The sequence below is a fragment of the Hemitrygon akajei genome, unplaced genomic scaffold (assembly GCF_048418815.1).
Source record: "Hemitrygon akajei unplaced genomic scaffold, sHemAka1.3 Scf000055, whole genome shotgun sequence".
Classification (NCBI taxonomy): domain Eukaryota; kingdom Metazoa; phylum Chordata; class Chondrichthyes; order Myliobatiformes; family Dasyatidae; genus Hemitrygon; species Hemitrygon akajei.
In genome coordinates, this window is record NW_027331941.1 from 5,847,572 (window position 1) to 5,869,799 (window position 22,228).

At 56.4% G+C, this 22,228-nt stretch overlaps 1 protein-coding gene across 2 annotated transcripts in view; it reads right to left on the reverse strand.

The window, feature by feature from the left end:
• Positions 1–22,228, reverse strand: part of zfp91 (ZFP91 zinc finger protein, atypical E3 ubiquitin ligase) — a 75,603-nt gene that overhangs the window by 49,995 nt on the left and 3,380 nt on the right. For both annotated transcript variants that reach the window (XM_073036277.1, XM_073036276.1), the window contains exons 3-4: positions 11,908–12,243; positions 776–833 (exon numbers count right to left, since the gene is read on the reverse strand). In XM_073036277.1, the coding sequence (XP_072892378.1) occupies positions 776–833; positions 11,908–12,243 (394 nt within the window). The remainder of the gene's footprint in view (positions 1–775; positions 834–11,907; positions 12,244–22,228) is intronic.

Genomic DNA, 22,228 nt, shown 5'->3' on the forward strand with positions numbered 1-22,228 from the left:
AGAGGGTATCGCTACTGTGATCTCTTCAGTAGCCTGTCCCCACACACCCCACCTCCGCGCTGGATCCACACCCCACCTCTGCCATGAGACCACACACTCCTGCTCTGCAATGAGACCACATTCCACCTCCGCCACAAGACCACACACCCCTGCTCCGCACTCATACCCCACCTCTGCCACAAGACCACACACCCCTGCTCCGTACTGCGACCGTATCCCACCTCCGCCACAAGACCACACACCCCTGCTCCACACTGACCATACCCTACCTCTGCCACAAGACCACACACCCCTGCTCCGTACTGCGACCGTATCCCACCTCCACCACAAGACCACACACCCCTGCTCCGCACTGACCATACCCTACCTCTGCCACAAGACCACACATCCCCGCTCCACACTGACCATACCCTACCTCTGCCACAAGACCACACACCCCTGTCCGCACTGACCATACCCTACCTCTGCCACAAGACCACACATCCCCGCTCCACACTGACCATACCCTACCTCTGCCACAAGACCACACATCCCCGCTCCACACTGATCATACCCTACCTCTGCCACAAGACCACACACCCCTGCTCCATACTGACCACATCCCACCTCCGCGGCAGGACCACATTTAACCCCCACTCCACACTCAGACCTATCCCATGCCCGCTCCACACCGGGACCGCACCCTACCATCACCCACACCCTCTCATCCCCCCTCTCCCTAGGGTGGGTGAAGAAATGCTTGGCCCCCCCCCCCGAGTCCTTGCTCTCGCCCTACCTGTGCACCAAGTCCGGCTCCCGGACGGGATCGGGAAGAGCAGCGGCTGCAGCCAATCCTGTAAGAGAGGGCAAGGTGGGAGGGAGAGAGAGAGGGGAGAGAAAGATAGCAAGAGAGGTCAGTGAACCAGGCAGAGAGTACAAGGGAAACAAGGGCTGGGGGGGGGGGGTGGAGACGGGGGAAACTGGAGTCAGCAGGAGGGAGAACCCTCGCTCATCCTCCAGACCCTCGTCTCTGCCCTTCACAAACAACTCCCCTCCCACTGACCCCACCTCATCCACCGTCCCGGGAGATGCTGCCCTGCTGTTGGGACGGGTCACTGAAGAACTCACAGAATAGCCGGCCCCCTCCCTCCCTCCCCTCTCTCTTCCTCCATCCTCCCCGGACAGCCCCAATTCCTTCCTCGACGCCCCGACAACAAATCACAACGTTAGAGTAAATTTATCGTCAAAGGACGTTTCTGTCACTGCACACTACCCTGAGATTTGTTTTCACAGAACAAGTACAACAGGATCAATGAAAAACAAAGACAGCCAATGTGCAGAAGGCCAACCGTGCAAATGAAATCGTAGTAACAATCAAAGGGCAAATGTCGCTCGCCGAAATCTTGCTTTAAAATACAAACTCTTACAATACACCTTACCATAAATGCAAGCCTGATGCGGTTTTAGAGTCAGAATCCCACAAATTACACTGCGACCGCTCCGTTATTACAGATAGGGCAATCCGTATTAACCGTCGGATGTAATAATTCAGGAGGAACAAGCATGAACAGTTTATTTATAGCCATTCCATACACGCATAATGGACAGAAATCAGGAAGTGACAAACACCAGGAATATGCCGAATTTAAGGAGGAAATTGAAAGACTTTGGAACGCGAGCAGGGTCGAGTCGGTGGAGAGGAAGGTCGATGGCATGTCGGCATTCATTTCAAGAGGTTTAGAACACAAGAGCGGGGATGTGATGCTGAGGCTTCATGAGGCACTGGTGAGGCCTCACCTCGAGTACTGTGAACAGTTTCGGGCCCCTCGTCTTAGAGAAGATGTGCTGGCAAGTAAAGAGAGGGCCCAGAGGAGGTTCACAACGATGATTCCGGGAATGAAAAGGTTATCGCATGAGGCTCTGGGTCTCTGCTTGCTGGAATTTAGAAGGATAAGGTGGGGGGGGGGGGGGGGGGCAGATCTCATCGAAAGCTTTCCAACGTTGAAAGGCGATAGACAATAGACAGGAGGTGCAGGAGTAGGCCATTCGGCCCTTCTAGCCAGCACCGCCATTCACTGTGATCATGGCTGATCATACACAATCAGTACCCCGTTCCTGCCCTCTCCCCATATCCCTTGTCCCCGTTATCTATAAGAGCTCTATCGAACTCTCTCTTGAATGCATCCAGAGAATTGGCCTCTACTGCCCTCTGGGGCAGAGCACTCCACAGATCCACAACTCTCTGGGTGAAAAAGTTTTCTCGCATCTCTGTTTCTAAATGGCCGACCCCTTATTCTTAAACTGTGGCCTCCAGTTCTGGACTCACCCATCAGCGGGAACATGCTTCCTGCCTCCAGTGTGTCCAATCCCTTAATAATCTTATATGTCTCAATCAGATCCCCTCTCATCCTTCTAAATTCCAGTGTATACAAGCCCACTCGCTCCAATCTTTCAACATATGACAGTCCCGCCATTCCAGGAATTAACCTCGTGAACCTACGCTGCACTCTCTCAATAGCAAGAATGTCCTTCCTCAAATTTGGAGACCAAAACTGCACACAATACTCCGGGTGGGGTCTCACCAGGGCCCTGTACAGCTGCAGAAGGACCTCTTTACTCCTATACTCAATTCCTCTTGTTATAAAGGCCAGCATGCCATTAGCTTTCTTCACTGCCTGCTGTACCCGCTTGCTTGCTTTCATTGACTGTTGAAAGGCCTAGACAGAGTGGATGTGGAAAGGAAGTTTCCCATGATGGGGGAGCCCAGGTCAAGAGGGCACAGCCTCAGGATGGAGGGGCATCCATTTAAAACGGAGCTGTGGAGGCCAGGTCGTTAGGTGTATTGCCTCAGCAAGGACCTGGACCCAGTGCAATTTGCCTATCGCCACAATAGGTCGACGGCAGACGCAGTCTCAATGGCTCTCCACAAGGATTCAGACCAACCGGACAACACAAACACCTACTGTTCATTGCCCATAGCTCAGCATTCAATACCATCATTCCCACAATCCTGATTGAGAAGTTGCAGAACCTGGACCTCTGTACCTCCCTCTGCAATTGGATCCTCGACTTCCTAACCGGAAGACCACAGTCTGTGCGGATTGGTGATAACATCTCCTCCTCGCTGACGATCAACACTGGCGCACGTCAGGGGTGTGTGTTTAGCCCACTGCTCTACTCTCTGTATACACATGACAGTGTGGCTGGGCATAGCTCAAATACCAGCTGCAAGTTCGCTGATGATACAACCATTGTTGGTAGAATCTCAGATGGTGAAGAGAAAGCGTACAGGAGTGAGATATGCCAACTGCTGAAGTGGTGCCGCAGCAACAACCCGGCACTCAACGTCAGTCAGACGAAAGAGCTGATTGAAGGGTTCTGAAGGAAGCAGCTGGAGAGATTGGGGAGGCATTAACAGTAATCTTCCAAGAACCCAGAGGTTCTGGCATTGTACCGGACGAGTGGAAAATTGCAAATGTTACTCCGCTATTTAAAGAAGGGTGCGAGGCAGCAGAAAGGAGACTACAAAAGAGCTGATTGTGGATGTCAGGAAGGGTAAGACGAAGGAACACATACCAATCCTCATAGAAGGGGAGAGAGTGAGCAGCTTCAAGTTTCTGGCTGTCAAGATCTCTGAGGATCTAACCTAGTCCCAACATATCCATGTAGTTGTAAATAAGGCAAGACAGCGACTATACTTCATTAAGAGTTTGAACAGATTTGTTATGTCAACAAATACACTCAAAAACTTCTATAGTTGTACCGTGGAGAGCATTCTGACAGGCTGCATCACTGCCTGGTACGGACCAAAAGAAGCTGCAGAAGGTTGTAAATTTAGTCAGCTCCATCTCGGGTACTAACCTACAAAGTACCCAGGCCATCTTCAGGGAGCGGTGTCTCAGAAAGGCAGAGTCCATTATTAAGGACCTCCAGCACCCAGGACATGTCCTTTTCTCACTGTTACCATCAGGCAGGAGGTACAGAAGCCTGAAGGCACACACTCAGCGATTCAGAAACAGCTTCTTCCCCTCTGCCATCCGATTCCTAAATGGACTTTGAACACGTGAACACTATCTCACTTTTTCAATATGTGTTATTTCTGTCTTGGCACAATTTTTAATCTCCAATGTACATGACTGCAATTGATTTATTTGTTTTTATTTTTTCTTCTGTATTATGCATTGCATCAAACTGCTGCTGCTAAGTTAACAAATTTCACGTCACGTTGCCGGTGATGATAAACCTGATTCTGATTCAAGGCAGAGCTTGACAGATTCTTGACTGGACACGGCATCAAAGGTTAGCGGGAGAAGGCCGAGGAGTGGGGTTGAGGAGGGGAAAAAAAAAGGATCAGCCATGATGTCTTATGGTCTACATTGTCCTGATAGTCATCTACAACTAGTGTCACCCCAAAGGCACTACATAACAGCATTAAACAGTCAGGCCTATACGGCAATATTTATGTAAATTTCCGGAAAGCCACAGTACTAAACTCCAGTAGAATCGCCCAGAAGTCAGAATCGGGTTTATTATCACCAGCATGTGTCGTGAAATTCGTTAACTTAGCAGTAGCAGTTCAATGCAATACATAATCTAGCAGAGAAGAAACCAATTAAAATAGTAACTAAAACAATAAATAAATCAATTACTGTATATTGAATAGATTAAAAAATCATGCAAAAAACAGAAATACTATACTGTATATTAAAAAAGTGAGGTAGTTTTCACGGGTTCAAAGTCCATTTAGGAATCGGATGGCAGAGGGGAAGAAGCTGTTCCTGAATCACTGAGTGTGTGCCTTCAGGCTTCTGTACCTCCTGCCTGACGGTAACAGTGAGAAAAGGGCATGTCCTGGGTGCCGGGGGTCCTTAATAACGGACGCTGCCTAGCAATTGAGAAACGAGCAAGCTTGGCTATACCCATACCTCAGGCTTTACTGGCTTGAGCTGAGGGAAACCCGATAATAGTAATGAATAAAGTGGCAGAAGGGATGAAGAAACAAAGTTGAACCCTTAACAGCAGAAATAGACCACAGAATGGAGTACAAAGTGGTTAACCCAAGCAAGAGAGTTAAGAGAAAAGCTACGGAAATACTTAGTAAACTTAAGGTCCACTCAAGATATGACCAAGCTGAGAAAAGCACTGAACCACAGCTCTCTCAGAGATTTAAGTGCTCATCCAGGTACTCAAATATTGTGTCGAGTGTCGAACTCCATTCCCCTCTGAAGCCGTCCATTAAAGACTATAGCCACACTCTGGATCAAAAAATACGAGGGAAAAACAAAAACACGCAGAATAATAACAAGCAAATAGAGTGGATTCCAGTTAATTGGGACACATTAGGACCAGTACATTTTGGCCCAATTAAGCACTTGCCCCAATTAGCTGAAGGTTCATAGAAATAGTTTAAAGGTATATAAAAAAAAGATAAATCACCATTTAACTGAGTAGAATTTATGTATTTAGATGAAATACAGAACAAATCAGAACACCACCACGACTTCCACAGTGCGATGGTTATCGGCAGACCCGTGTGTCGTCGGGGGAGTCGGAATATCTACGGCTCTGTACCCAGACCTTCGGGCACAGAGCTCAAAGAAAGTGATGTCACGGACTTTTAACATTGTAAACCAGCGAGTTGATGTTGTGTCTCCCCGCCGGCCGTGAAAACGGAGACGCCCCTTTCTCCCTTATTCGGGAGAGGGAGCCTGCGGTATGTCGAAAGCCGGGTGAAACGCTAAGTCTCTGGGGTAAGTGCCAGGCCGGTGTCTTTGCTGTTGCTTCGCTCACGCTTGAGTACTCGGGGGTGGGTGCCGACGCTATTTTGCCCGGGAGGGGGATTGTTGCTCGCTGCTTACGTGCGGGAGAGAGGAAAGCTGGGGTGGGGGTGGGGGTTGGTGGTGGACTTTGGGGTTCTAACTTTTAACTGTCATTCATTCTTTGGGGGCACTCCTCTGTTTCCGTGGATGGTTGCGACGAAAAAGCATTTTGGGATGTGTATTGTACACATTTCTCTGACATTAAAAGTACCTTTGAAAACCTTCAACAGATGAATTAGGTCCTAATAGTATTCAATGGAGGACTTCCTGTGTGTCCTTGTGATTGCCCGTAAGGGATCCAAATCAACGCGGGTCCCTAATGTAGGTAACGGGCGGCCTTCATACAATGCTTTAGACAATTGCATCCTCCAAATCTCCACTTCAATTCGAACGTTCACCATTGTTCGAAGATGACCTTCGGACTCTCCGGGGCTGCTAACTCGTTGAGGTGGTGAAGCTGTTTCCTTTTCCTCTGGCATCTCACAGCCTGAACGCTCGGAGCCGCGGTGAGCGGAACAGCGGGAGTTGTCTCGCTGCTTACTTCTCGCCAACGTATCGGCGGCAAGCGAAAGTAAAATCCACCGCCTCTTGAACGAGAACACACATCGCCCACGCAATTTAAAAAAAGAGCGATCGTGACTGATGGCCGTGCAAGTGCACGCAGCCGGCGCCAGCCGGAAACTACTCGGCAACAGTCCCCCGCCCCAACGGAGTGCCCCAAATAAATGAAGGGAATCCTGGCTGTTTCCTCCTCAATGAAGCTTTTGTTCCTTAAGGGCTACCTGCAATAAACGTCTGATCCGATGGACCAGTTAACTGGAATCCACTGTAACAATACAGTCGGCCCTCCTTATCCGCGAGGGATTGCTTCTGGGACCCCCGTGGATACCAAAAAACGCGGATGCTCAAGTCCCTTATTCAGCCTGTCTCAGTGCGGTGGACATTAGGGCCCGGCGGAACCCCGGACCTTATTTAACCCGTCTCAGTGCGGTGGACCTTAGGACCCGGCGGAACCCCGGACCTTATTTAACCTGTCTCAGTGCGGTGGACCTTAGGACCCGGCGGAACCCCGGACCTTATTTAACCTGTCTCAGTGCGGTGGACCATAGGACCCGGCGGAACCCCGGACCTTATTTAACCCGTCTCAGTGCGGTGGACCTTAGGACCCGGCGGAACCCCGGACCTTATTTAACCTGTCTCAGTGCGGTGGACATTAGGACCCGGCGGAGCCCTGAATCCACAGTGTTTCTCTTCACGAAAATAATCACGATTGAAAATAAAGTGGAAATAATGAAGTGATCGGAAAGAGGTGAAACGCCATCGGTCATTGGAAAAGCGTTAAGCTGCAGTCGGTCAAAGACCGGAACAATTTTAAAGGATAAAGTGATAAAGGCCCTGCCCCGATGAAAGCTACAATTATTACTAAGCGACGCAGTGGTTTAATTATTGGGTTTTGGGGTTTTGATCCTCCACGTCAACCTGGCACAGATGGACAGCACGCTCGGGAGCAATCTGTCACTGGATCGAACTCGGGAACTTCCCGAGCCCGGCGCTGAAACATACGTTCTTAAGTGTTTTACATGCATAGGAAGGTGAAAGATATACTATATACTAAGACAAACGCTTGACTAACTGTCACTAAGTAATACCGGATGGACCTGTTCCGACTTACTTAGTAAGAGATCTTCAGATTTTTTAAAAGATCCCAATCCACGATAACCTACGCACGTCCTCCCACATACTTTATATCATCTCTAGATTACTTTATAATACCTAATACAATGTAAATGCTCTGTAAAACGGTTGTTACACTGCATTGTTTAGGGAATAATGACAAAAAAAGGTCTGCACACGCTCGAACAACAAGTGCTGGAAGAGCACTTCCAGGTTTTCCCGTTCGGCGGCTGGTTGCGCTTGCGCATGCCGAACCCCGCGGATAAGGAGGGACGGACTGTACTGAAAAACAGTCGGACAGCCCTTGAAGGAATCAGTTCATCGGAGTTGAAGTGAAGTTATCCACGCCGGTTCAGGAGCCCGATGGCAGAAGGGTAATGACGGCTCCCGTCCCTCCTTCCCGGTGGCGGCAGTGAGAAGAGGGCACGGGCCTGGGCGGTGGCAACCCCCTTGACGAAGGACGCTGCTTTCGGCCGCCAGGCATTCCTCGGTGCCGTGCCCAACGATGGGCAGGGCTTCTCCCATGGCGGACCGGGCCGTTTCGACCACTTCCCGCGTGGGCTCCTCTGTTCCCGGGGGGGGGGATTGCCGGCCTCCACGCCAGGGCAGTGAGGCAACCAGTCCGAATACACCCCCTCCGCCGCCGATCGTCCCGAACGCCAGGCCTTCCGCTCGTGGCCAGATTCTGCCCTCCACCAGGTGACCTGCATCACGCTCGCAGGTGACAGCACGGTGAGTCAGGGAACCGGGAGGAGACAGAGAGCTCCGTGACAAGGGTGCAGTAAGTGATCGGAGTCGAATGAGGCCATTCAGCCCATCGAGTCTGCTCCGCCATTCAATCGCTGATCCAATCCCTCCAGTCATCCCCACTCCCAGGCCTTCACCCCCTACCCTTAGATGACCCGGCTAATCAATAACCTACCTATCTCTGCCTTAAATACACCCAACGACAAGTAGCTTCAATTATTTCAACTGCAAAGCGGGTGGGTTCACAAGGATAGACTGGCTCCGGAGGCGGTGCAGAGGAGGTTCACCAGGTTGACTCCAGGGATGAGGGGGTTAGACTGTGAGGAGAGGTTGAGTCGCCTGGGACTGTACTCTCTGGAATTCAGAAGAATGAGAGGAGATCTTATAGAAACATATAAAATTATGAAAGGGATGGATAAGGTAGAGACAGGAAAGTTGTTTCCACTGATAGGTGGGACTAGAACTAGGGGACACAGCCTCAAGATTCGGGGGGAGCAGATTACGGACGGAGATGAGGAGGAACTGCTTTTCCCAGAGAGTGGTGAATCTCTGGAATTCTCCGCCCGATGAAGCAGTGGAGGCTGCCTCAGTGAATATATCTAAGACAAGGTTGGATAAACTTTTGCATGGGAGGGGAATTAAGGGTGATGGGGAAAAGGCAGGTAGGTGGAGATGAGTCCATGGCCACGATCAGCCACGATCTTATTGAATGGCGGGGCAGGCTCGGCGGGCAAGATGGCCGACTCCTGCACGAATTCCCTATGTTTTTTATGAACCGGCGTGGATAACTCTACTCACCTCGGTGCTGAACTGATTCTACAACCTGCAGACTCACTTCCAAAGACCCTGCAGCTCGTGCAGCTACTCAGTACCGTATTCATCACTTGATTTTTATTTGCACAGATTGTCTTCTCTTGCTCATTGGCTGTCTGTCGGTCTTTGCGTGCAGTTTTCAAACTGATCCCGTTGTATCCTCTCTATCCTATTGTGAATGCCTACAAGAAACCGAATCTTGAGGTAGCGCCTGCTGACGGACACACCGTGGCCACTTTATCGGGTACACCCGCGCACCTGCCCGTGAACGCAAATATGGCCGACCAGCCGACCACGTGACAGCAACTCTGCGCGTAAGAGCACGCAGACGTGGCCAAGAGGTCCAGCGGTTGTTCAGACCAAGCATCGGGACGGGGGGGGGGGGGGGGGGGGAGCGGAGCTCAGGAGGACGGTGGCGCCTGCTCGCAGCTCTGTTTCTATCCTCACTATCTCTTCTTTCACTTTCCAGGGTTCCTCTGAGGACCCTCACCCGGAGTTACAGGCTGACCGGCTCCTTGCGGGAAATGGGGACCCGCCCTCGCCGCCGGCCGCTTTTCGATACACCGAGGACGTGCACTGGGAGACCAGCGCGCCTTTCAGGGTGCCAGATTCTCGTGGCTCCGGAGGCGGGAGGATCTGAGGTCAGTGCCGCCGCCCGGATCCGTCACGGGACTGCACGGAGAGCCGAGTCCTTTGGGCGCACAGCTCGGGGAAAAAGCCACGCAACAGGCGCTTAACACCATAAATCAGCGAGTTGTTTTGTTACGTCTCCCCTCTCACTGTGAAACGGGGACACCTCATTTTCCCTTATCGGGGAGAGAGCCTGCGGGATGCCTGTGCTGTACAAAGGCCGTGGTAAATCGAGTCAAGAAGAAAAGAAAAGCTTACTAAAAGTTCAGAGGGCTGGGTAACGTTAGAGCTCTATGAGATTACGAGGCCAACAGGAAGAAGCTTAAGAGGGAAATTAGGAGAGCCAGAAGGAGCCATGAGAAGGCCTTGGCGAGCCGGATTAAGGAAAACCCCAAGGCGTTCTGTTCTGGGACCCTTCGTGATTTTTATAAACGACCTGGATGAGGAAGTGGAGGGATGGGTTAGTGAGTTTGCTGATGACACAAAGGTTGGGGGTGCTGTGGACCGTGTGGAGGGCTGTCAGAGGTTACAGCGGGGCATCGATAGGATGCAAAACTGGGTTCAGAAGTGGCAGATGGATTTCAACGCAGATGAGTGTGAAGTGGTTCATTTTGGTCGGTCAAATATGATGGTAGGATATAGTATTAATGGGAAGACTCCTGGCAGTGTGAAGGATCAGAGGGATCTTGGGGTCTGAATCCATAGGACGCTTAAAGCAGCTGCGCAGGTTGACTCTGTGATTAAGAAGGCACATGGTGCATTGGCATTCATAATTGTGGGATTGAGTTTAAGAGCTGAGAGGTAATGTTGCAGCTATATAGGACCCTGGACAGACCCCACAGGTTGAGTTTAGGAGCCGAGAGGTAATGTTGCAGCTATATAGGACCCTGGTCAGACCCCACAGGTTGAGTTTAGGAGCCGAGAGGTAATGTTACAGCTATACAGGACCCTGGTCAGACCCCACAGGTTGAGTTTAGGAGCCGAGAGGTAATGTTGCAGCTATGTAGGACCCTGGTCAGACCCCACTTGGAGTACTGTGTTCAGTTCTGGTCACGTCACTACAGGAAGGATGTGGAAACTATAGAAAGGGTGCAGAGGAGATTTACAAGGATGTTGCCTGGATTGGGGAGTGTGCCTTATGAGAATAGGTTGAGTGAACTCGGCCTTTTCTCCTTGGAGCGACGGAGGATGAGAGGTGACCTGATAGAGGTGTACAAGATGATGAGAGGCATTGATCGTGTGGATAGTCAGAGGCTTTTTCCCAGGGCTGAAATGGCTTGCCCGAGAGGGCTGGGTAGTAGGTACAGAGGAGATGTCAGGGGTAAGTTTTTTACTCAGAAAGTGGTGAGTGGGTGGAATGGGCTGCCGGCGATGGTGGTGGAGGCGGATACGATAGGGTCTTTTAAGAGACTTTTGGATAGGTACACAGTAAAATAGAGGGCTCTGGGTAAGCCTAGTAATTCCTCAGGCAGGGGCATGTTCGGCACAACTTGGTGAGCCCAAGGGCCTGCACCGTGCTGTAGGTTTTCTATGTTTCTATGAATTACCGGGTGATCCAGTGGTCTGCGAGTCTGTCTCTTTACTGATGCTTTTGCTGCACGTTCAAATGCTCGGTGGAGGGTGCAGATGCTTTTCTGCTGGGTGGGGGTAGGGGGGAGATCATTGATTTGCTGCAGCTTACGCGTGGGAGGGGGGGAGCTGGGGGTCTTTGGGGTTCATTCTTTGGGGCACTCCTCCGTTCTCGTGGTTGTTTGCAAAGAAGAATAATTTCAGGATGGATATTGTCTGCATTTCTCCGACGCTAAATGTACCCACTGAATGAGACGCGAGCTCAGCGAGACTGCCGGTGCCAGACCGGGTGGACTGAGTACCTCAGTAAACTGCCGACCTGCCGGGATCTGCACGCACAACGGTCCGTGGAGAAAGCAGAGAACGGAGCGGAAAAGGCGAAACGAAAACACGCCGGGTGAGCGAGAAGGCCTTGCTGATGAGAGAGGTCAGGGGAGAACGGCCAGGATCGTTTCAGCAGACAGGAAGGCGACAGGAAGTCAAATAACCGCACGCTGCGCGTATCTGAACGCAAACTTTGAATTTTGCAATGGATGGGATCGCATCAGATTCCTAATACAGTGGCCTCGAGGGCACGTACTTGGCAGAAAATTTGAAATTCGACGCTGATTCTCTGCTTGCTGGGGCTGTCCCACTGAGGGGCTGCCCTCTCCCTCCCCTCCATCCCCTCACTCACCCTCCAGCGAGATGCCGCTGTCCTGCTGGGGCGCCTCGCAGATGGACTCGCAGATCAGCTGCATGCTCTCCGCCTCCGTCCCGCTGGCCGCGGCCGTCTCGGGGCCCGGGGCCTGGGCGTCCGGGGCCCTCCCCTCGCCGCCGGGGGGCGGGAAGGCCGAGGGCGAGGCCTTCTCCCAGTAGTGGGTCTCCCACCGGGTGACGGGCACCCCCTCCGTCTCCGGGTCGGGGTCTGCCGGCTCGCCGCCGCCCTTCCCCCTCCAGCGGCCGCGGCCCGGTCTCGTCTTGATCAGCACGATGGGCGCCGGGTGCAACGTCGGCAGCTCTGGGAGGGGATCTGCAAGGGGGGCAGACACACAGAGTGAGGGGGGGAGAGAGGGCAGGGAGTCGGTGACTCGGGCTGTCGGGAGAGCATGAGGGAGTTCATAACCGGTCTCCATGCAGAGGCAGTGCGAGGGTGCAGAGCATGAAGCAGTGCGCGACTCTGAGAGTGACGGGCTCCGAGTGGGGAGATGTAGGGACGCAGCCAGATAATGAGAGAGGTTATTGGGGGGATGGGGGTTGGTGGAGAAAGGGACTGAACGACCGAGTCAGAGAGCGACCGGCGGGTTCTGGGCGGAGAGCACGAGGGACAGAGACAATTAGGGGCCAGGGCGGTTGGGAAGCGAATGACAGTGACAGGTTCTGTGCGGAGACTGAGGGATAGAGACAGGTAGACACTACGAGGGGCAGTGGGGAAGAGAGGGAGGGAGTGATCAGGTCAGAGACCTACGGGTGAGGGGAGCACCGAGAGAGAGGGGGTCAGAGTAAGTTGGATTGAAAGAGGAGGAGCTGTCGGGGAGAGGGAGGGATTCAGAGTGAGTGGGCTCTGTACGGAGAGAATGAGAGGAAGAATCTGTTCGACACAACGAGAGAGCGGTGGAGAGAGTTCATTTATGAACGATGGGCTCTCTGGAGATGGGGGAGAGGGAGGGGGGAGAGAGGGGGGAGAGAGGGGGAGAGACGGGGAGAGGGGGGAGAGAGGGGGGAGAGAGAGGGGGGAGAGGGGGGGAGAGAGAGGGGGGAGAGGGGGGGAGAGAGAGGGGGGGAGAGAGGGGGGAGGGGGAGAGAGAGGGGGAGAGGGGGGAGAGAGGAGGGGGAGAGGGGAGAGAGAGATGGGAGAGGGGAGAGAGGGGGAGAGAGAGGGGGGGAGGGAGGGAGAGGGAGAGAGAGGGGGGAGGGGGGAGAGAGAGGGAGAGGGAGTTAGGGTACGATGGGCTCAGTGGGAGGGAGGGAGGCAGTGAAAACCCCTCTCTGCGGAGAGAGTGAGGGGCAGCGAGGAGAGTGTGTTGGGGACGTGGGCTCCATGGAGAGGGGCAGTGGGGAGAGAGGGAGGGAGTAGGGGGAGTGGGGAGGGGACAGAGGGGGGAGTCAGAGAGTGAGAGAGGAGAGTGGGAGGGAGTAGGGGAGTGATAATGACAGGAGCTCGGTGAGGAAGGAGATGGAGGCAGTTTCAAGGGGTCTGCGTGGAGAGAAGGTGGAGGAGTCAGAGTGTGAGAGGTAGAGGGTGTGAGCGGGGCTCAGTGGAGATAGAGTGTCTGGGAGCAAAAGGGGGCTTGTTGGGGAAGTGAGTTGGAGAGCAAGGGGGGTTGGGGTTTGAGGGAGGTTCATAGGGGAATTGGGTCGGGGGAGCCGGGGGGATTTATGGGGGGAGAGGGGAGCAAGAGGGGGTTCATGGGACAGGGGGTTGGGGAGTGAGAGGGGTTCGTGGGGAAGGGGTTTGGGGAAAGAGAAGGGAGTTCGTGGGGGGAAGGAGGTCGGAGAGCGAGGGGAGTTCGTGGATGAAGGGGGTTGGAGTATGAGAGGGGTTCTTGGGGGAATTGGGTCGGGGAGCCGGGGGGGGTTCATGGGGGGAGGGGAGCGAGGAGGGGGTTTATGGGGGAGCGAGAGGGGAGTTTGTGGGGAAGGGGGTCGGGGAGCAAGAGGGGGTTCGTGGGGGAAGGGGTCGAGAGAGAGAGGGGGTCAGGGAGTGAGAGGGTAGTTTGTGGGGGAAAGGGTTCATGTGGTAAGGGGTCGGGGAGTGAGGGGGGTTCGTGTGTGGGAAGGGGCTTGGGGAGTGAGGGGGGTGTTCGTGGGTCAAGAGGGTCAGGGAGTGGGGGGGTTCATGGGGGAAGGGGGTCGGGGAGTGAGGGGTTCGTGGGGGAAGGTGTTTGGGGAATGAGGGGAATTCATGGGGGAAGGGGGGTTGGGGAACGAGAGGGGTGTTTGTGGGGGAAGGGGCTCAGGGAGTGAGGGGGTGTTCGTGGGGGAAGGGGGTTGGGGAATGGGGGGTTCATGTGGGAAGGGGGTCGGAAAGCAAGAGGGGGTTCAAGGGGGAAGGGGGTCGGGGAGTGAGGGGGTGTTCGTGGGGGAAGGGGGTTGGGGAGTGAGGGGTTCATGTGGGAAGGGGGTCGGAAAGCAAGAGGGGGTTCAAGGGGGAAGGGGGTCGGGGAGTGAAGGGGTGTTCGTGGGGGAATGGGGGGTTCGTGTGGGAAGGGGGTCGGAAAGCAAGAGAGGGTTCGATGGGGAAGGGGGTCGGGTAGTGAGGGGGTGTTCTTGGGGGAAGGGGGTTGGGGAATGGGGGGTTCGTGTGGGAAGGGGGTAGGAAAGCAAGAGGGGGTTCGAGGGGGAAGGGGGTCGGGGAGTGAGGGGGTGTTCGTGGGGGAAGGGGGTTGGGGAATGGGGGTTTGTGTGGGAAGGGGGTCAGAAAGCAAGAGGGGGTGCGGGGGAAGGGGGTCGGGGAGCGAGAGGGAGTTCATGGGGGGTCGGGGAGCAAGAGGGAGTTCATGGGGGGTCGGGGAGCAAGAGGGGGTTCGTGGGGAAGGGGGTCGGGGAGCAAGGGGGGTCCATGGGGAAGGGGGTCGGGAAGCGAGAGGGAGTTCGTGGGGAAGGGGGTCGGGAAGCGAGAGGGAGTTCGTGGGGAAGGGGGTCGGGCAGCGAGAGGGGGTTCATGGGGGGTCGGGGAGCGAGAGGGGGTCCGTGGGGAAGGGGGTCAGGAAGCGACAGGGGGTTTGTGGGGGGTCGGGAAGCGAGAGGGGGTTTGTGGGGGGTCGGGAAGCGAGAGGGGGTTCGTGGGGGGTCGGGGAGCGAGAGGGGGTTCTTGGGGGGTTGGGGAGCGAGAGGGGGTCCGTGGGGAAGGGGGTCGGGAAGTGAGCGGGGGTCCGTGGGGAAGGGGGATGGGAAGCGAGAGGGGGTTCGTGGAGAAGGGGGTCGGGGAGCGAGAGGGGGTTCGTGGGGGGTCGGGGAGCGAGAGGGGGTTCGTGGGGGGTCGGGGAGCGAGAGGGGGTCCGTGGGGAAGGGGGTCGGGAAGCGAGAGGGGGTTTGTGGGGGGTCGGGAAGCGAGAGGGGGTTCGTGGGGGGACGGGGAGCGAGAGGGGGTTCATGGGGGGTCGGGGAGCGAGAGGGGGTTCGTGGGGGGTCGGGAAGCGAGAGGGGGTCCGTGGGGAAGGGGGTCGGGAAGCGAGCGGGGGTTCGTGGGGAAGGGGGTTGGGAAGCAAGAGGGGGTTCGTGGGGAAGGGGGTCGGGGAGCGAGAGGGGGTCCGTGGGGAAGGGGGTCGAGGAGCGAGTGGGGGTTCGTGGGGAATGGGGTCGGGGAGCGAGAGGGGGTTCGTGGGGAAGGGGGTCGGGGAGCAAGAGGGGGCCCGTGGGGAACGGGGTCGGGGACTGAGAGGGGGTCCGTGGGGAAGGGGGTCGGGAAGCGAGAGGGGGTCCGTGGGGAAGGGGGTCGGGAAGCAAGAGGGGGTTCGTGGGGAAGGGGGTTGGGGAGCGAGAGGGGGTTCGTGGGGAAGGGGGTCGGGGAACGAGAGGGGGTTCGTGGGGAAGGGGGTCGGGGAACGAGAGGGGGTCGGGGAGCGAGAGGGGGTCCGTGGGGAAGGGGGTCGGGAAGCGAGAGGGGGTTTGTGGGGGGTCGGGAAGCGAGAGGGGGTTCGTGGGGGGTCGGGGAGCGAGAGGGGGTTCGTGGGGGGTCGGGGAGCGAGAGGGGGTTCGTGGGGGGTCGGGGAGCGAGAGGGGGTTCGTGGGGAAGGGGGTCGGGAAGCGAGAGGGGGTTCATGGGGAAGCGGTCGGGGAGCGAGAGGGGGTCCGTGGGGAAGGGGGTCGGGGAGCGAGAGGGGGTTCGTGGGGAAGGGGGTCGGGGAGCGAGAGGGGGTTCGTGGGGAAGGGGGTCGGGGAGCGAGAGGGGGTTCATGGGGGGTCGGGGAGCGAGAGGGGGTCCGTGGGGAAGGGGGTCAGGAAGCGAGAGGGGGTTCGTGGGGAAGGGGTTCAGGAAGCAAGAGGGGGTTCGTGGGGAAGGGGGTCAGGGACCGAGAGGGGATTCGTGGGGAAGGGGGTCAGGGACCGAGAGGGGATTCGTGGGGAAGGGGGTCGGGGAACGAGAGGGGGTTCGTGGGGAAGGGGCCGGGGAGCGAGAGGGGGGTTCGTGGGTGGTTGGAGAATGTCAGTGGAGCTGTGGCAAGGGGATGTGAGTGGTGAAGAGAGATGCACAGTGTAGAGAGGAGGAGGCAGTGAGCCAGTAACTGACTGGGGCTCCACAGAGTGAGGGAGAGCCAGAGTGGGGGGGGGGGTGAAAGAGAGGGGCTTTTATCAGAGAGAGAGTGTGTTGTTGACAAGGGATCGCTGCAGAGAGAGGGGAAGGGAGACAGTGAGAGGGGCTTTGTGGGAAGGGGTGCGTAACCGAAGGGAGAGGCATTCAGAGTGGGGGAAAATGTCCTGGTGATGGGGTTGGTGGGGATGGGGTAATGTCTGTAACAATAAATGGAGAATCTTTTCGTGCCTTCATTTCCCACGTCACCTACAGAGGAGATGTCAGGGGTAAGCTTTTCACTCAGAGAGTGGTGAGTGCGTGGAATGGGCTGCCGGTGACGGTGGTGGAGGCGGATACGATCGGGTCTTTTAAGAGGCTCCTGGATAGGTACATGGAGCTTAGAAAAGTAGAGGGCTATGGCTAAGCCTAGTAATTTCTAAGGTAAGAACATGTTCGGCACAACTCTATGTGCCAATATTGTGCTGCAGGTTTTCTATGTTTAGCTGCTTCTGGCCCCACTCAAAGCTCACCCGACCTGCACCCCAAGCTTCCCCAGAACTCCCCGGGACCCTGCCGTGCACGGTCTACGCCCCGTCCTCAATCACACCCCCAAGCCCTACCGTGCACGGTCTACGCCCCGTCCTCAGTCACACCCCCAAGCCCTACCGTGCACGGTCTACGCCCCGTCCTCAATCACACCCCCAAGCCCTAATGTGCACGGTCTACGCCCCGTCCTCAGTCACACCCCCAAGCCCTACCGTGCACGGTCTACGCCCCGTCCTCAATCACACGCCCAAGCCCTAATGTGCACGGTCTACGCCCCGTCCTCAATCACACGCCCAAGCCCTACTGTGCACGGTCTACGCCCCGTCCTCAATCACACGCCCAAGCCCTACCGTGCACGGTCTACGCCCCGTCCTCAATCACACGCCCAAGCCCTACCGTGCACGGTCTACGCCCCGTCCTCAATCACACGCCCAAGCCCTACTGTGCACGGTCTACGCCCCGTCCTCAATCACACGCCCAAGCCCTACCGTGCACGGTCTACGCCCCGTCCTCAATCACACGCCCAAGCCCTACCGTGCACGGTCTACGCCCCGTCCTCAATCACACGCCCAAGCCCTACCGTGCACGGTCTACGCCCCGTCCTCAATCACACGCCCAAGCCCTAATGTTCACGGTCTACGCCCCATCCTCAATCACACCCCCAAGCCCTACTGTGCACGGTCTACGCCCCGTCCTCAATCACACCCCCAAGCCCTACTGTGCACGGTCTACGCCCCGTCCTCAATCACACGCCCAAGCCCTACCGTGCACGGTCTACGCCCCGTCCTCAATCACACCCCCAAGCCCTAATGTGCACGGTCTACGCCCCGTCCTCAATCACACCCCCAAGCCCTACTGTGCACGGTCTACGCCCCGTCCTCAATCACACCCCCAAGCCCTAATGTGCACGGTCTACGCCCCGTCCTCAATCACACCCCCAAGCCCTACTGTGCACGGTCTACGCCCCGTCCTCAATCACACCCCCAAGCCCTACTGTGCACGGTCTACGCCCCGTCCTCAATCACACCCCCAAGCCCTAATGTGCACGGTCTACGCCCCGTCCTCAATCACACCCCCAAGCCCTAATGTGCACGGTCTACGCCCCGTCCTCAATCACACGCCCAAGCCCTTCTGTGCACGGTCTACGCCCCGTCCTCAATCACACGCCCAAGCCCTAATGTGCACGGTCTACGCCCCGTCCTCAATCACACCCCCAAGCCCTACTGTGCACGGTCTACGCCCCGTCCTCAATCACATGCCCAAGCCCTAATTTGCACGGTCTACGCCCCGTCCTCAATCACACCCCCAAGCCCTACTGTGCACGGTCTACGCCCCGTCCTCAATCACACGCCCAAGCCCTTCTGTGCACGGTCTACGCCCCGTCCTCAATCACACGCCCAAGCCCTAATGTGCACGGTCTACACCCCGTCCTCAATCACACCCCCAAGCCCTACTGTGCACGGTCTACGCCCCGTCCTCAATCACACCCCCAAGCCCTAATGTGCACGGTCTACGCCCCGTCCTCAATCACACGCCCAAGCCCTACCGTGCACGGTCTATGCCCCGTCCTCAATCACACGCCCAAGCCCTACCGTGCACGGTCTACGCCCCGTCCTCAATCACACCCCCAAGCCCTAATGTGCACGGTCTACGCCCCGTCCTCAATCACACCCCCAAGCCCTAATGTGCACGGTCTACGCCCCGTCCTCAAACACACCCCCAAGCCCTAATGTGCACGGTCTACGCCCCGTCCTCAATCACACCCCCAAGCCCTACTGTGCACGGTCTACGCCCCGTCCTCAATCACACGCCCAAGCCCTACCGTGCACGGTCTACGTCCCGTCCTCAATCACACCCCCAAGCCCTAATGTGCACGGTCTACGCCCCGTCCTCAATCACACCCCCAAGCCCTAATGTGCACGGTCTACGCCCCGTCCTCAATCACACGCCCAAGCCCTACCGTGCACGGTCTACGCCCCGTCCTCAATCACACGCCCAAGCCCTACTGTGCACGGTCTACGCCCCGTCCTCAATCACACCCCCAAGCCCTAATGTGCACGGTCTACGCCCCGTCCTCAATCACACCCCCAAGCCCTAATGTGCACGGTCTACGCCCCGTCCTCAATCACACCCCCAAGCCCTAATGTGCACGGTCTACGCCCCGTCCTCAATCACACCCCCAAGCCCTACTGTGCACGGTCTACGCCCCGTCCTCAATCACACGCCCAAGCCCTACCGTGCACGGTCTACGCCCCGTCCTCAATCACACCCCCAAGCCCTAATGTGCATGGTCTACGCCCCGTCCTCAATCACACGCCCAAGCCCTACCGTGCACGGTCTACGCCCCGTCCTCAATCACACGCCCAAGCCCTACCGTGCACGGTCTACGCCCCGTCCTCAATCACACCCCCAAGCCCTACCGTGCACGGTCTACGCCCCGTCCTCAATCACACCCCCAAGCCCTAATGTGCACGGTCTACGCCCCGTCCTCAATCACACGCCCAAGCCCTACTGTGCACGGTCTACGCCCCGTCCTCAATCACACGCCCAAGCCCTAATGTGCACGGTCTACGCCCCGTCCTCAATCACACGCCCAAGCCCTACCGTGCACGGTCTACGCCCCGTCCTCAATCACACGCCCAAGCCCTAATGTGCACGGTCTACGCCCCGTCCTCAATCACACGCCCAAGCCCTACCGTGCACGGTCTACGCCCCGTCCTCAATCACACCCCCAAGCCCTAATGTGCACGGTCTACGCCCCGTCCTCAATCACACGCCCAAGCCCTACCGTGCACGGTCTACGCCCCGTCCTCAATCACACGCCCAAGCCCTAATGTGCACGGTCTACGCCCCTTCCTCAATCACACCCCCAAGCCCTACCGTGCACGGTCTACGCCCCGTCCTCAATCACACGCCCAAGCCCTAATGTGCACGGTCTACGCCCCGTCCTCAATCACACGCCCAAGCCCTAACGTGCACGGTCTACGCCCCGTCCTCAATCACACGCCCAAGCCCTACCGTGCACGGTCTACGCCCCGTCCTCAATCACACGCCCAAGCCCTACCGTGCACGGTCTACGCCCCGTCCTCAATCACACGCCCAAGCCCTACTGTGCACGGTCTACGCCCCGTCCTCAATCACACGCCCAAGCCCTACTGTGCATGGTCTACGCCCTGTCCTCAATCACACCCCCAAGCCCTAATGTGCACGGTCTACGCCCCGTCCTCAATCACACCCCCAAGCCCTACTGTGCACGGTCTACGCCCCGTCCTCAATCACACGCCCAAGCCCTAATGTGCACGGTCTACGCCCCTTCCTCAATCACACCCCCAAGCCCTAATGTGCACGGTCTACGCCCCGTCCTCAATCACACCCCCAAGCCCTACTGTGCACGGTCTACGCCCCGTCCTCAATCACACGCCCAAGCCCTAATTTGCACGGTCTACGCCCCGTCCTCAATCACACGCCCAAGCCCTACCGTGCACGGTCTACGCCCCGTCCTCAATCACACCCCCAAGCCCTACCGTGCACGGTCTACGCCCCGTCCTCAATCACAACCCCAAGATACCGCGTCCTCGCCTCATCAGAGTTAAAGTCTCGGCTCCCGCTCCACCGGCACGGGAGGAGGCCGGTCGGAGGGCGGGCGGGTCGACAGTACCAGCCGGTGGAGGCGAGCGGTATTTTAAAAGGCAAGGAATTGAGGACACGCTCTCCTCTTGGAGAAGGTACGGGAGCCTCGGGACTCTCAGCACCGGGTTCAGGGGCAGTTATTACCCCTCGGACCAAAGCAGATAACTTCTCTTGTCCCCCTGACCTACGGGCTCACCCTCGGGGACTCCTCATCTCATTCTCTGAATGCTCGTTGCTTATTTATTTATTACTTTCATTTCGTTCTCTTTGACTCTGCGCCGACCTCTGCCAAGTCGGCGCAGTCCTTCGTTGATTCCGCTACGGCTACTCGCCCATAGATTCACTGGGAATGCCCGCAAGAAAATGGATCTGGAGGACTGCATTGGGCGACATCCGCGCACCTCGGTAACAAGTTGGCTTTGAACTCTGAGGGTCTGCAGGTGGTGGGACGCCGAAGCGACGGACACAAGACGGGACCATTTATCGGGTTCAAAAAGGCACTTGGACAGGTACGTGACGTTTAGACTGGTGGAGGGGCAGGTGGCGCTGAGGAAACCAGTAGGATGCAGAAGGACTTAGATTAGGAGAGTGGGCAAGAGCGGCAAATGAAATACCATGTTGGAGAATGTACAGTCATGCACTCTGGTGGTAGAAGTAAATGTGAAGACTGTTTTCTGAACGGGGGAAAAAAAATCCTAGGAATCTGAGATGCAGAGGGTCTTGGGAGTCCTGGTGAGTAACACCCTGATGGTTAACATGCAGGTTGAGTCGGTGGTGAGGAAGGCAAATGTCACGTTAGCGTTCATTTCGAGAGGTCTGGAATACAAGAGCAGGGATGTGATGCTGAGGGTTTATAAGGGACTGGTGAGGCCTCACCTCGAGTACTGTGAACAGTTTTGGGCCCCTCATCTTAGAAGAGATGTGCTGGTGTTGGAGAGGGTCCAGAGGAGGTCACAAGGATGATTCCGGGGATGAAAGGGTTATCATACGAGGGACATTTGATGGCTCTGGGTCTGTACTCACTGGAATTCAGAAGGATGATGGGGGGGGATTCTCGCTGAAAGCTTTCAAAAGTTGAAAGGCCTGGACAGAGTAGATGCGGAAAGGGTGTTTCCCATGGAGGGGAGTCCAGGACAAGAGGGCACAGCCTCTACAAGAAGCCCGACCGCAGGTAACGCCAGCTCTCCCCAGCACTATGCACATCTATAAGGAGCCCGATCACAGGAAAGCATCGTCCATCATCAGGGCCCCCACTATCCAGGCCACACTCTCTTCTCACTGCTGCCGCGGGAGGGAGGTACGGGGGAGCCTCGGGTCCCACACCACTAAGTCCGGGAACAGTTATTACCTTGAAAGACACTTCTTAAGATTATTTCTATAATTTTTTTTTTAAATCGGCTCTTCCAGCCACTGAGCAGTCCCCCGCGATTTAATCCTCGCCTAATCACGGGGGCAATTTACAACGACCAACTGACCTAGCGACCGGTACAATCTTCGGACTGTGGGAGGTAACAGGAGCTAACGGAGGAAACACACGCAGGGGGGAGGTGGGAGGTACAAACTCCTTACAGAGCCAGAGGCGGGAATTGAACCCGTCTCGTCTGCA